Here is a 12,568-nt window from a genome sequence, read left to right as displayed (position 1 = left end):
GTGTGCTACACATTTAAAGGTATAGTGTGAACTGAGTTTGTCTGGACTGTTGTTAAGGGATTTTGCTAAGATTGACGGAGATGGCGAAAGCTGAAGCGTACAGCATGGATGTATGCTTTTTTCTATAAGAGGTGATGTCTTTACATCATTAAAAGCTGCTTCCTGAGCTTAATTTTTTTCATTAAGAGGATGTGCTTCCTTCCCCTTTAGGATAAGTACTTTCTAGATAGAAACCATCCTCTTATTCCCCACCCAGGGCCGGGACAAGGGGAAGGGAGGCGAGGCGGTGGCAGGGCAGTGCCGTGGTGCCCGCGGGTTCCTCTCCCGGCCCCCGCGGCCGCGGGCGGTGGCGCAGAGCGAACCGGGCGGCGTGCCGGCCCAGCGCCCCGGGGTGCGGCGGGCCCCCTCAGCGCTCGGTGCCCCGCTGCCGGAGCCAAGGGGGAGGCCTGCAGCCAGGGAAGGCAAAACGCACCCGGGGCGCCCCGGGGCTTCCCGCACCTGCAGGCGGGGCGGCCCGGCCTCCCGCGCAGCAAGCGAGGCAGGGCAGGGGGGACCCCGGGGAGCCCTCGCACCTGCAGACGGGATCCCCGAGGGGAAGGCGGGGGTGAAAAGACGTTCCCGCTGGCCCCGGGCCGGGAGCGAGCGCTGGAGGGCGGCCGGGGCCGTTACTTACTGAGCCCGGCGGCAGCCTCGCAGCTCCGGAGCGCCGCCGGTCGCCATGGAAACGGCGTCGGGCCTCAGCCACGGCTCCGCTTCCTGCCGGTGCCGACGCCACTGCTGCCCGGGCGGAAACAGGCGAGGCGGCCTGCACCGCTGCCCCCCGCCGCGCTAAAGGCGCAGAGCGCGACGCCGAGGGCTTGTTTCCCGCCGGACAAGTTAACCGCGGCACCGGCCGCCTCCGCGGACGGGCTGGTGGTGCGGGGCAGGTGGGTGGTCGCCGTCGCCCGTTCTGCTGCCGGGGGGAGGCCGGGCGCGGGTTCCCTGGCGCGCCGCAACCCTGTCCTGAGGCGGTGGGAGGCCTGCGGCAGGGCCCGGCGTGCTGCGCGGGGCCGCGGCTGGGCTCTGGCGGCCTCCCGGGCCTCCCGCCGCCGAGGTCCATGCGGCCCGTCTGCCACCGGGGTGCGGCGGGGAGGGGGGGTGCGGCGGGGAGGGGGCCCGCGGTGGGCAGCGGGCGCTGCGCTCCCGGTGGTGGCGGGGGAGCGTGGCCCGGCGGCGCTGGCGCCTTCGCGGGTTGTTACAGACCCTCGTGGGTGCCCCGGGGGGCTCCGTGGGGAAAGCGGGGGCAGGTGGCGCTGCCCCAGAGGAGGAGGGGGACCACCCTGCCGCCGGGTGTGCCCTCCGCCTGGTCGCAGCTCTCAGGAGTTCGAAGAACATACTTTTCCTTCCCTGCGAAAAAAGCATTTATTCTGAAGGATGACGGTAGTCACCAGAAGGCAGTTTTAGTGCTGTAATAGGAAAAAAACCCACACTATTTCCTTCTTTCAACAATAAATTAAAAAAAAAGTTTATAAAATTTCTAAACTTGCAGAGCTTTGCTTTACTTTGTTAGCAGAAAATTCATGTTAAATCTGCTACTAAAAGCTTGGGATTTCAGTATGCCTGAAATCTCCTTGAAGCTCAAGCGTGACAGTGCTAGTACTGGCACTGAATGCTCCTGGTTATTTTTTTCATTCTGGGTCATTAGCTTGTTGATAGGTGGTCACAAATAAAAAGCATCCAACTAGTTAGGTTTCACTTAGCAACCTGCACTATGTATGTCTTTGTTAATTTTTGTTTATTTGTTTTTATATGTGCTCCTAATTTAACGTTAAAAAGTTAAGTTGCCTTACCCAGCAGTATGAAGGAGAGGCCATGACCATGGATGATCCGAGCTATATATTTTTGTTGTCTTGCATATATATCTCGTTCCAGAATTGACAAAATGTCACACTTTTATGTACTTCACATATTAAGTACAGTATTGCTTCAAAATAGAAAGTCTGTACTTTAAAAAGTGTCTCTGTAAAAAGCAACCCACGTAAGGTCAAAATAGTTCAGATGCTTAAAACACAAACGATTTCAAAGGAGTATGGGCAGCTTCTGAAATGTGATATACTAATGAACTGTGACAGGAACACAACATTAATTAAATCACTTCACATATACAGTCTATGGGATGGAGTGGCCATGTGAATTAAGATGGTTTTTTGCACTATAGATCTGTTGTAGGGGTGTGGGTGTGCTTGAGAGCTGCAGTCTATTTCATGATCCTGTAATTTGTCAGATTTCCTCATTTTTGCTTTTTCTCATCCAAATTGTAATTATATTTATTTAATTTTCTTACACAGTGCTAAGAAAGTAATTTCAAAGCCAGTCAGACTATGGCCTTTGAAAGGATAATGCAGAAGGACTGGTACAAAATCCTGGGTGCAGAGCCATCGGACAGTCCAGCAGAACTGAAACGGAAGTACCAAAAACTTGCTTTATTAGTAAGTATGGGGTTTTTTTATTTAAGATGTCCAAAAATAATTTCTATAAATTAGTAAGATAATAATTGCAGGGTTTGATTTTACTTTTTTTGTACAAATATATGATTAATCAGAGTATATCTATAATATCAGTTCACTGAAGCTGGTTTCAGTTTGAAGTAAACATCTGGAGTTTGAGTTATTATATTTTACAAAGAGGGGTTGTGGTGTTCTGGTTCCAGAACACTGATATGTCTCCCAGCTTTGCAAAATATTCGCGAATGAACTGAGCCAAATACTTGTTCATCAGGTGCTGGATAATCCGGTGCATAAGTCAAAACAGGTCATTTTTTGTAGCACATACAATTTCATGAAATATATTTCATGAAATAAAAATCATGAAATTTGCTGATTGATACCTGTGGTATTTACTGTCGTGTGTGCAGTTACAGTGTGCTGAATGCAACACTTGAATGTATAAAGACCAGATACAAAGAGTGAAAAGTTCTTCCTGATAGTCTGCAGTAATGGAATAGAAAATGTACAGGAGGTAACTATGTTAATACCAATTTTATTAGAAAGTTTCTGGTGCATTTTTGTGGAGTCATGTTTTCGGTCATGCATTAAGACTTGATGTTCTGTGAATGCACTTAATTTTTCATGTGCTCCTGGTATATGTGTGTAAGAATCTCAAGAGCTTTACCAGATTATTTCATGTGAGTCTTGGTTCTTCTGTTTTACTCCTTCCCCTGAATTCAGACTTTTTGCTCAAAAGATGCTTTGGCCTGGCTTTCTGAGGAAAATGGGCTGTATTTTTTTGATACCGATGGCAGTTTTCAACCAGTTCTGATAGACAAATAGAATTCCCAAGGTAACTAAATTCCTAAGTTTCTTGAAAACTGGCAACCTAGTAGAGAAGAAGGAAGGAGGTGAGCAGAATTCAATTTTATATGTACCTTTAGGTAGCTTCTAGCTGGACTGTCAATATTGGCAGGGCATTAGAGAGCACAGGCATGGCTGGTCTTGCTCAGTTTGAGAATGAGGTGTCAGAATGAATGTGGCAAGAAGCTGGGAGTTTTAAGTGAGGTACAGAGATTACTGGTCAACAGGAGGCTGAGTTTTGTTAGAGCTGAAATAAATTAATGGGTTCATTTGGGGGCTTTTTTTGTTTGATTATTTTTTTGTTGGGATTTTTTATTATTTATTTCTAGCCCCTGTGAAAACTGTTTTAAAGGTCATTTCACCAGTATGTTCCAAACTTACACGTTTTGATGCTCTTCAGTTGAATTCACTAAGTATCCTGCTGTACTCCTCAGTGTCTTCTGCTAACTTACTTCTTTGAAATTGGTCTGTGTACTTGGAATCGTAAGTTTCAACACATTACAAGATATCTGCATGCAGGTATAGGACATAAGTCCTTTTGATCCTCACTTTTAAACACGAGAAAGTCATTCCAGGAGAGAGCTTTGGAAACCAAGCCTCTTAGTTATGCTCTTAATATAAACAGATGTTTTCTTGGACCTTCCAATGTTTTTGTTTTACTGAATTATTATTAAAAATATGAATAAAATATTAATAATGAACTATTTATAGCTTACTTGACCATAGCTTAAAATACCCCTTCTGTTCAGATAGGGGACCAGTTTAAACTGAATGCTGTAATAGAATTAAAATTTTTTTCCCACTGTGAATCTGTATATAATAATACGTTAAAAATCTTAGGTAAAGTATTGTTTAGAGCTGTTTGCTACAGAACTGAAACTACATAGTGCCTTTCTTATATGATTTTTTTTTTTTAATGAAAGCGACCCTTTGTGTTACGGCACTGTACTTGTCATACACTTCAAAATAATTACATGAATTAGAATTGCTGGAGTTTTCAACTGTTTACATCTATAACTGTAGTTTTGGAAGATGAAAATATTGTTTTATGTACAAGCTTTTCTTTAGAACCTGTATATTTCCAAGCTAATTGGTTAGCACTCTTTATTTGAAAAGTCAGTGAGAAATGTTAAAGAAAATTAAGATACTTTTTTTTTCTTTTGCTGTTTGTCTCAGCATTCTTTTGGTATCTGCGATGGATCTCTGTAACTAAAAAGACTCACTGGTGTTTACTTCTTGGTGTTTTCTCCAAGGCAGATCTGCTGCTTGTCTGTTGTTGTTACCATATGTCCTGTCTCTATTCATCTTTTAGCTGAACCGTTACAGACCTACTTGCTAATACAGCATCGAGCACAGTCAATCTAAAGTCTTTAAAAGCATGGCGGTAATAAAAACAACAATTATTGTTATGCATCTTAAAAACTCATTTGCTATAGAAGTGGCTGGAGGAAACAGTACAGACCTTCACTAAAGCATGTAGTTACAGTGTGACAGTTTCTGCCACGGATGTTGAATCCAAGGGGTTTCATGGTTGAAAAGACTTTTATGAATGTCTGCCATGGCATGTTAACACAAAAAATACTCTCCCTGATTCAAAGATTCATGACCTATGGACTTCTGAGTATTGGTGGAATGTATAAGGGAGGTGTTGCTGTATGGTTGTCTTATCCCGATACTATTGACTGTCATCCACTGTTCATTGTTAATAAAAAGTATAGCACAGGCTGAACCTCTTGTCTTGCTGGTTGTGTCCCATTCAGACGGAGTAACTTCATTGCTCCTCAAGTAAAGCTTGTACTTAGACCTCTGGACAGCTTCACACCTCTGGATGACAAAGTGCTCATTTGGTTTTCTAAAGCTGTTGTTGGAGATGGTAATGGTAGGATTGGTAGCACTATTGGTGTGGACAGAGAACAGGTCTACTTGCAGGTGGTTTTAGGTACCGTGGTAGTAGTCAATTAGTGGACTAACTCCAGTTTAGAAGCTGGAATAGCAGATGAGCACAGTCATGTATGGCCTATTAAAAGATTCTGTGACAAATTATATGGGTAGTACAGAAAGTTTTCTGGCTTGCATGGAACAGCAGAAGTTAACCTCCTGAAAAATCATACTGTGCTAATTACCTTAAAATACAAAAGTTTATAAAGGAACTTGCATCTTGGATAATTGCAATTACAATGACATTCATTCTGTAATCGTGAATATTCTGATCACAGAAGTTCATTACCATCAAGCATAATAGATGGTAGAATTTATTTTTAAATATAGTTCTGCTATGGTAGTATTTATTTTTAAATGTAGTTCTGCTGTTAAAATAAAAATGACAAAAGTCTGAGTCCAAGCCTTCTTCAAATGATCCCCAATGCTTCATGGTGAGCATTTGCTTTTTGCCATCTGCTATTTTCTGTATTTGTCAACACATGTATGCTTAGCATCTTGAATGAACAGGCAGATGTAAATTTCCAAAGATAAAAAGAGTTGGAGATCTTGCCATATGTCAGCCAGAAGATAGCTATATTTGCAGTTAAATCTCAGGATTGACCTTAATAATACAAAGTAGTATGCAATTAAAAATGGTTGAATTGTAGGTTGTAAGAATGATTTCATAAGGGCAGATCAGTTTAAAACTGATGAATTTTTGAAATATAACTTGGTTTTGTCAATTCTAAGAAATTGATGGAAAAATTTAATAACCCATAACAAAACTGTACAGTTAAGCCCTGCTAGAGTGAATATATTTACTTACTGTGTTGCCATATTTTGCTTTGCTGTACTTACTTTTCTATTTTATCAAATCATAACATATATTTGAGTTATTTTACTACAGGTAATGTCAGTTCTGTTTTAAGACTAGTATTAATCTGATACAGAACAGCACAGATTTGGCCTAAAAGTATGATTTTTAAATTTATTTTTTTTTTTTTACCTTTTTACCTTCTCACCCTCAAAGTAAAAGTTCATATTTACAAAATTTCCTTGCAACTTAATGAAACTTAAATTTGTACTTATGTGACTGATATCTGTATCATCTTGATAGTTTATTATTGTAACAGTCAATAGCTGCTGAAGATGACAGACACTTGGGCATAAGATCTGTGTTACACTGGCAATTCTATAAATAGCTTATTTTTAAAACAAAATCAAACTTTTGTGTATGCTGGCTTATACTGCAGTATTTTCTCTAGCGCAGAGCTCCAGCCAGCCAGTAATTCTGAAAGAAAAAAAAAAATAGGAATATGTAATTTGTAACCAGCATAACTCAAGGTAAAAAGATTTCTTGATTGGCTGTTTTAAGTTCATGCTAAAGTGCCTTCTGAAGCACAGAAGGCTTACAGTTTCCATACTTTGAAAGGAATCAGAAGAAATTTTGACAATTGTTACGGTTTCTAAGTGGTCAGGGTTTGATAATTAATCTTCTGTCTTTGGAACGTGCTGGTGGTTTTGAGATATGTGGGATACATAGAGCCTTTTTATCCAGTTACATACACAGACGTTTCACCAAGAAGAATTCTTAAATGGTTTTATGCTCTTTACTTAATTTTTCAAGGAATCCATACAGCTTTTAGGAAGGACAGTGCTTATTTTCCATTTCTGAGTGTGTATAAAATTAGCAGAAGATAAAATTAGTGTAACAAAAATAGGATATTGGGAAAAAAAATGACCCTATCTGATTATTGGCAGAATTTTTACATCTCCTTTTGGTCTACCACTTTGTGGTCAAAGAATGAGTTGCCAGATTGTTTTCAGATTTTCATGTAGCTGCTACATATCTGAATATTGCTTTTTACAGGGAATAAAGTCACCAAACATGTAAGCTTTGTCTAGCTGAAAATCAGGTGTCTGTTCCTGTTGATGCAGATGATATTATAGGATACCTTTCAACTGGAAAAAAATTATTGTGCAGGAAAATTATATGCTGCTGTTACAATGTGTGCCCTAATCTTAAAAAGAATCCATGTAATTTGAGCAGGGAGTATGCGAGAAGCTCTTATTTTTAATGTGTTAAGGAAATAAAATGTGCCATTTTAACACGTAGTGTTACAAAGATTATCTTTTTTATCAGAAAGGGTGGTGCGTTTTACAGCTAAGTGTTACAAATACAAGTGTTAAGGTGGTCAATTTTGAAAGAGTAGAAACTTGAAAACAGCATCAGTCATAGGTGAGAATGACTCTCAGCAGCAATGAAAAAGGACATTAATAGAAATTTAATTTAATGAAGCAAAACAACTTCAAGAAGAGATTGTTCCATTGAGTTTGTGTAGAGGAAAGACGTCTGTCTCTGAAGAGCAAAAAAATCCGTTGTTTCTTATAAAATTTTTGTACACATCTAAATTCTGCAGTCACAGGAAATGCAGAGGATGTCATATATGTAAAGTCAGAGACCTGCTTGCATGATTGTCTTAAAATTTGTTCCAAAATAAATTCAGCGTTGCTCCTGAAAGGACCTGCCTGCTGAGGAGCTTCTTGTTGAGTTTAAGTTGAGTTAGAATCTTTACCAATGAAAACATTTGAGCTTTGTGTCAGAAGTCTCATAATAATGTTTGTCGTAATTAAAATTATGCAATGTGTATATTTCTTTTTTTAATAGCCTTTGCAGGGTTTGTATTTTTTGTTTGAGTAGCAGTGTGCTTGTTGCAGATATTCAACCGATCATCATGCTTAGCTGACTCTAGTTTCAGCTAGCCTGTAGAAAATGGATTTTGTAATTTGACAGTATAAACAGAACAAATTCAGTTTAGCCTAGTTGTAGCTTGACTGAAGTTAATGTAATTGCAACAGAGAGAAAGATAAGCCACTAAGTGTCATACAAAGGACTATCGTTTTGACACTCTGGATAGTTTTATTTTGAGCTGTTCTTTACATCTGATGCACTACTTATGACCTTAATAAAATACAAGGAGGCATATTTTCAAGCTGGGACTTAAAATTAAATTGGTTATTAGCCGATGTAGTATACAATGAACTTCAGTGTTACAGAAGTCATTAGTTCAAACAGCTTGATTAGCCAGATCAAGATTACGCTGATGTTCCTGCTGATGTTTAAGCTCCGAGAGCTTTTGTTTATCAACCTGTTTCTCATGTTATTTTTTGTTTGGTTGTTTTTTTTCTTCCAGCAGAAGAGGTCATTATGATATTCAGTAGTAAGTCTGAGGAACAAGTATTTACCCTGGAAATGATCATGTTACAAGGAACTTTTATCAATCTGAATAGTGTTACAGATTTGTTGCATGTGTTACGATGGTACTTAAACATTCTGGAGATGTGTGATGCTGCCACGTGCAGCGGTACAGACTGCCGCATCTGAGCCAAAGCTCCTGCTTGCTCAGTTGGAATTGTGAAGATGTAATGCTGGTGGCATTGTTGGTCCTTGGGCCTTATGTGCTCTCGTTAGGGTAGCTGGCCAATGGGAGCATGTGTTCTACATAATTAGGCAGCTGGCTAATCAAATGAAATGCAGTGATTACCCAATTAGTGTTCTGATTGGTCAGCAACCAGCTGGAAGGCATACTTCAGACACAGCCTATACAAGAACAGGCTGAGAAAGGTATCCTGACTTGCAGAAGGAATGGGGGGAAGAGAGGTCATGGATGTAGGGGAAAAGAAAAAGGATGTAGTAAGGTATCATAGTAGGAAAAGGGGCATATCACAGTAGGTAGTCTGCAGTACTCTTTTATTAGAGGTGGTTGTCTACCAAATCTCAGTTTATATGGAGCGATGTCTCACTTCTTATTACTTTGTAATGTGTAATTCATTATTTTGTTTGTTTAAAAGATGTAGGTGCATTTTACCAAGTGGATGGTGTGAACATCCCTATAGCAGAAAGTGATTTTTAACTGTTATATTGAATATGAGAAAAACCATAGTATCACAAAATAAGCTAGCAAGTAAGTAATATATTCCTTATCCAGGTAGTTCAGCTAGTTGTGAAAGTAATGTTACCTTGAAATATTATTTCTAAATGTAATCTGTTTGTTTACTGGGTTGTTTTCCATAATTTATTTGTTGTGATCAGCTTCTGATACTTCATCCTTTGTAGTTTTAAGATACATCCATAAGAACAGAATGGGCATCAGGCAATTGAGATGTGAGATTCAGCTAATGTGTGCTTGGCCTTTCATGTCACTTATGGTCAAAGGAATCTGATGCCTCTTGAACATTTTGTGCACTGGTTATATAAGTTATTAATTGTAACAATATATTAAAAACAATCTATGCTGTCTTTGGTAGACTGTGAAAGGTGTTCTAGACTTACAAATATTCACTGTGTCTTGCGGTAGTATAAAATCAAAATTCTGAATAGAAATAAAATCTTCAGTAGCTTAAACTCTATAAGGATGTTTCTTAGTATTTGCAAGTGTTCATTCAGCACATTTGAAGACACGTTGAACTAGTTTTATATTGTGTGGTATGCTTTTCATCTCATTTCTAAAGTGAGATGTCTGAAATAAAAATCACATAGTGAAAGATATGAATTAAAGCACAAAGAAGGAGGCTATAGAGACTGGCATAATGTTTTCACATAGATAAATGTTCTGATTATTCTGACTTTTGAGCAGCCACAGTCAAGAGTATCTTGAGTTGTTCAACTTTTTCCAATCAGACTATTTATTAAAGTGCCTGCTTCTGAAATTTTAAGCACTGGGTCAATTATTTATAGAAGCTGTAATCCCAGACCATGAGTTTGAAAGATAATAAATGTTAAGGGTAGACTCTAGACTCGGTCATCTTGCAATAATTGTGCTTATATAAGGATCTCTTATTGCTATTAAATGAAATTGACACATTTGCGTTGAATCTGAAATAGTTATTAAATTTTAAAACGGTTGTAATATGATGTAGTAACCTGTAAAACAGAGTGTTTTGGAGACTTGTATATTTTTTTTCAGATTTAAATAAATGCTCTATGTGTGATTTTTGCCTTACGTTTAAAATACCTAATTATTATGGAATTTTTTTTTAAAGCCACACATTCCTGCAATCCTTTCCTTCATCTTTAAACACCTTAGAGTCAGAAAATCACAATCTGAATGACATAACTGTCCCATCCTCCATTTTTTCCTTGCCTCAGTGCATCATGCTTTCTCATCTTGTGTAGAGCCCAAATGCTTGGCGGACATGAGCTCATCAGATCTAATGCAGAAGCAAATTCTTATACCGGAATGTCTGTCTTGTAGGACACTTTGTAGGTAGCTTGTATTATTATGGTAAGAAAGTTCTGCTTTTTTGTTGTAGTCTGCCAGTCATTTGGATAAACTCTGTCACTTACTTTACTTTTAACATACTGAAAATTGACACTTTAAGGCTGAAAAGTCAATAGATATTTCAAAAAACTTGACCCTTCATTGTTATGCCCAATAAAGTAATAATGAAAAAATTCACAGTCTGTGCTGCTTGGATTTATGACATAACAATGTCCATGGTCAAAGAAGGTAAAGTTGAAGGATTTTTCTGAGCAGCATCTTAGCTAAATATTTTTCTTTTCATGATATAACTTTAAAAATAACTAATCAGATGTTTGAGGAGAGGCTGAACAAGAGTTGCTCTTTTAAGGGGTACTTACCTTCTAGCACAGCATGCCAGCAATCCAGTATTAATTCCTACTGCTACAGAAGAGCAGTGCAAAGTATGGGCTTGGTAGGATTTTGTCAATGGCAAAAAGCTCAGTAATAATTTCTGTTACATGAGCAGAGTATTCTTTTATCAAGTGACCTCCTTGACTCTTCTGGACCATTACAAGGACACGTTGTCAAAGTTTCCTTACTGCAAATGGAGAAATTTGCCAACCACAAACAACCTCAAACTAGAAACTCGATTAACACCAAACTAGTGATATAAATGCGTGCTTCAAGCCATCAGTATGAGTAAATCCAACCCAAACTAGCTGTAAAGTTTAGTTGTTTCTGTGGATTATGTTTGGAATTGTTTTGTCACTGTGGCTACAAAAAATTGAAATAACTGAATGCTGATGTGGGTTTTGGGTGGGGTTTTTTCTGTTGTGGTTTTTTGGGGGTTTTATGGTGCTGTGATATCCATGAAATGGAGCCTTTGTGCTGTAGTCATAGCACATAGCATCTGATTTTAAGGCTTGAGACTTCTCAGGATGCTTGCACTTCAGGCTGTGGTGCCTTCGGTTTATTTAGATATGGTATAACATGTTTACTAATGTACCTCTCAAGTTAAGCTGGCCTCATAAAAGGTAGGTGATTTCTTCATGGGTTTTGCGCCCAAATGTTTTCTAAACTGAGCACTAAATTCTGTTAAATATTTAGCTTTTCATGTCCATTTTAGAAGCTGTAATTTGCCTAGGGCCTAACCTGTTATTTTGAGATCAGGAGCAGCTTCAAATAGTGCAGAGATTCTTTATTGCTCCTAGAGGTAGGGAAAGCTGAAAGAAATATTTTCAAGAAAAGAAAAAACTAAAACCACCTGCAACTTTTGAAGTGTTATGCAAGTGTTACAGTTATGGTCACTGATAGATAACTTTTTTAAAAAAGAAAATCTCTATTCTTCAAGGCCTGCTTTCTGCAGTGACTTCTGCAGCTGAAGTACCTCAGGGATTTTGATTATTTGGCGTTATGCTTAAATCTGACATATTAAAGGTGTCTGTCTGGTTTTAGGTACTCCAAATGAATTTGAAAATTTATGGTATATTTTGGTTTGGAATACTGTTTTAGTGATGGTCATCAGGGCCTAGAGGGGACAACACAAAGAACTGTGCTTTGTGCTCAGCAGTTCTTAAGAAGTTGTAGGGGACCAAAGCAGTTGACTTTTTTAGCCTGCAGAAAGGTATTCATCTTGCAGGTCACAGTGCCAGCTGAAGAGTACTGCCCCTGCCTGGTCCTGTCCTTCTGCCAGGTGTTCCTCAGCCAGGAAAATAGCATCCTGTGGGTTTGCCTTCATCCAGCCCCATCCATGTCAGCTGGAAGAGTTCATGCTTGCTTTTTCAGTAGTTTAAGCAACTCTGGTTGTTTTGTTAGTGGGTTTCATTGTTATTGTTGGTGGGTTTGTTTGTGGGTGTTTTGTGTGTGTTTGGGTTTTTTGTTTGGGTTTTTTTTAATAATACAGAACAGGATTCTGGGGTTTGTTTTCACATGAAAGTAACATTTGCCTGAACTAGTTTCCTACCCATTTGTGTAGCTGACATTATTGTATGGCTAGGGCTGCATTAACTTACCCGAAACAATGGAACAGCATTGAATGTGACATTTAACAGAGTAAATTGTGACAACAGGGACCAG

General features: G+C 39.4%; 1 protein-coding gene across 1 annotated transcript in view; it reads left to right on the top strand.

Moving 5' to 3' along the window:
• The first annotated feature begins 809 nt into the window (after positions 1-809).
• The window catches only part of DNAJC24 (DnaJ heat shock protein family (Hsp40) member C24), a 42,692-nt gene continuing 30,933 nt past the window's right edge, over positions 810-12,568 (top strand). The window contains exons 1-2 of the mRNA XM_037401677.1: positions 810-926; positions 2,328-2,468. Of these exons, the coding sequence (XP_037257574.1) occupies positions 2,361-2,468 (108 nt within the window). The 5' untranslated portion in view covers positions 810-926; positions 2,328-2,360. The remainder of the gene's footprint in view (positions 927-2,327; positions 2,469-12,568) is intronic.

This window comes from Falco rusticolus, chromosome 10 (assembly GCF_015220075.1).
Source record: "Falco rusticolus isolate bFalRus1 chromosome 10, bFalRus1.pri, whole genome shotgun sequence".
Taxonomy (NCBI): domain Eukaryota; kingdom Metazoa; phylum Chordata; class Aves; order Falconiformes; family Falconidae; genus Falco; species Falco rusticolus.
This window is presented reverse-complemented; position numbering and strand designations above follow the sequence as displayed.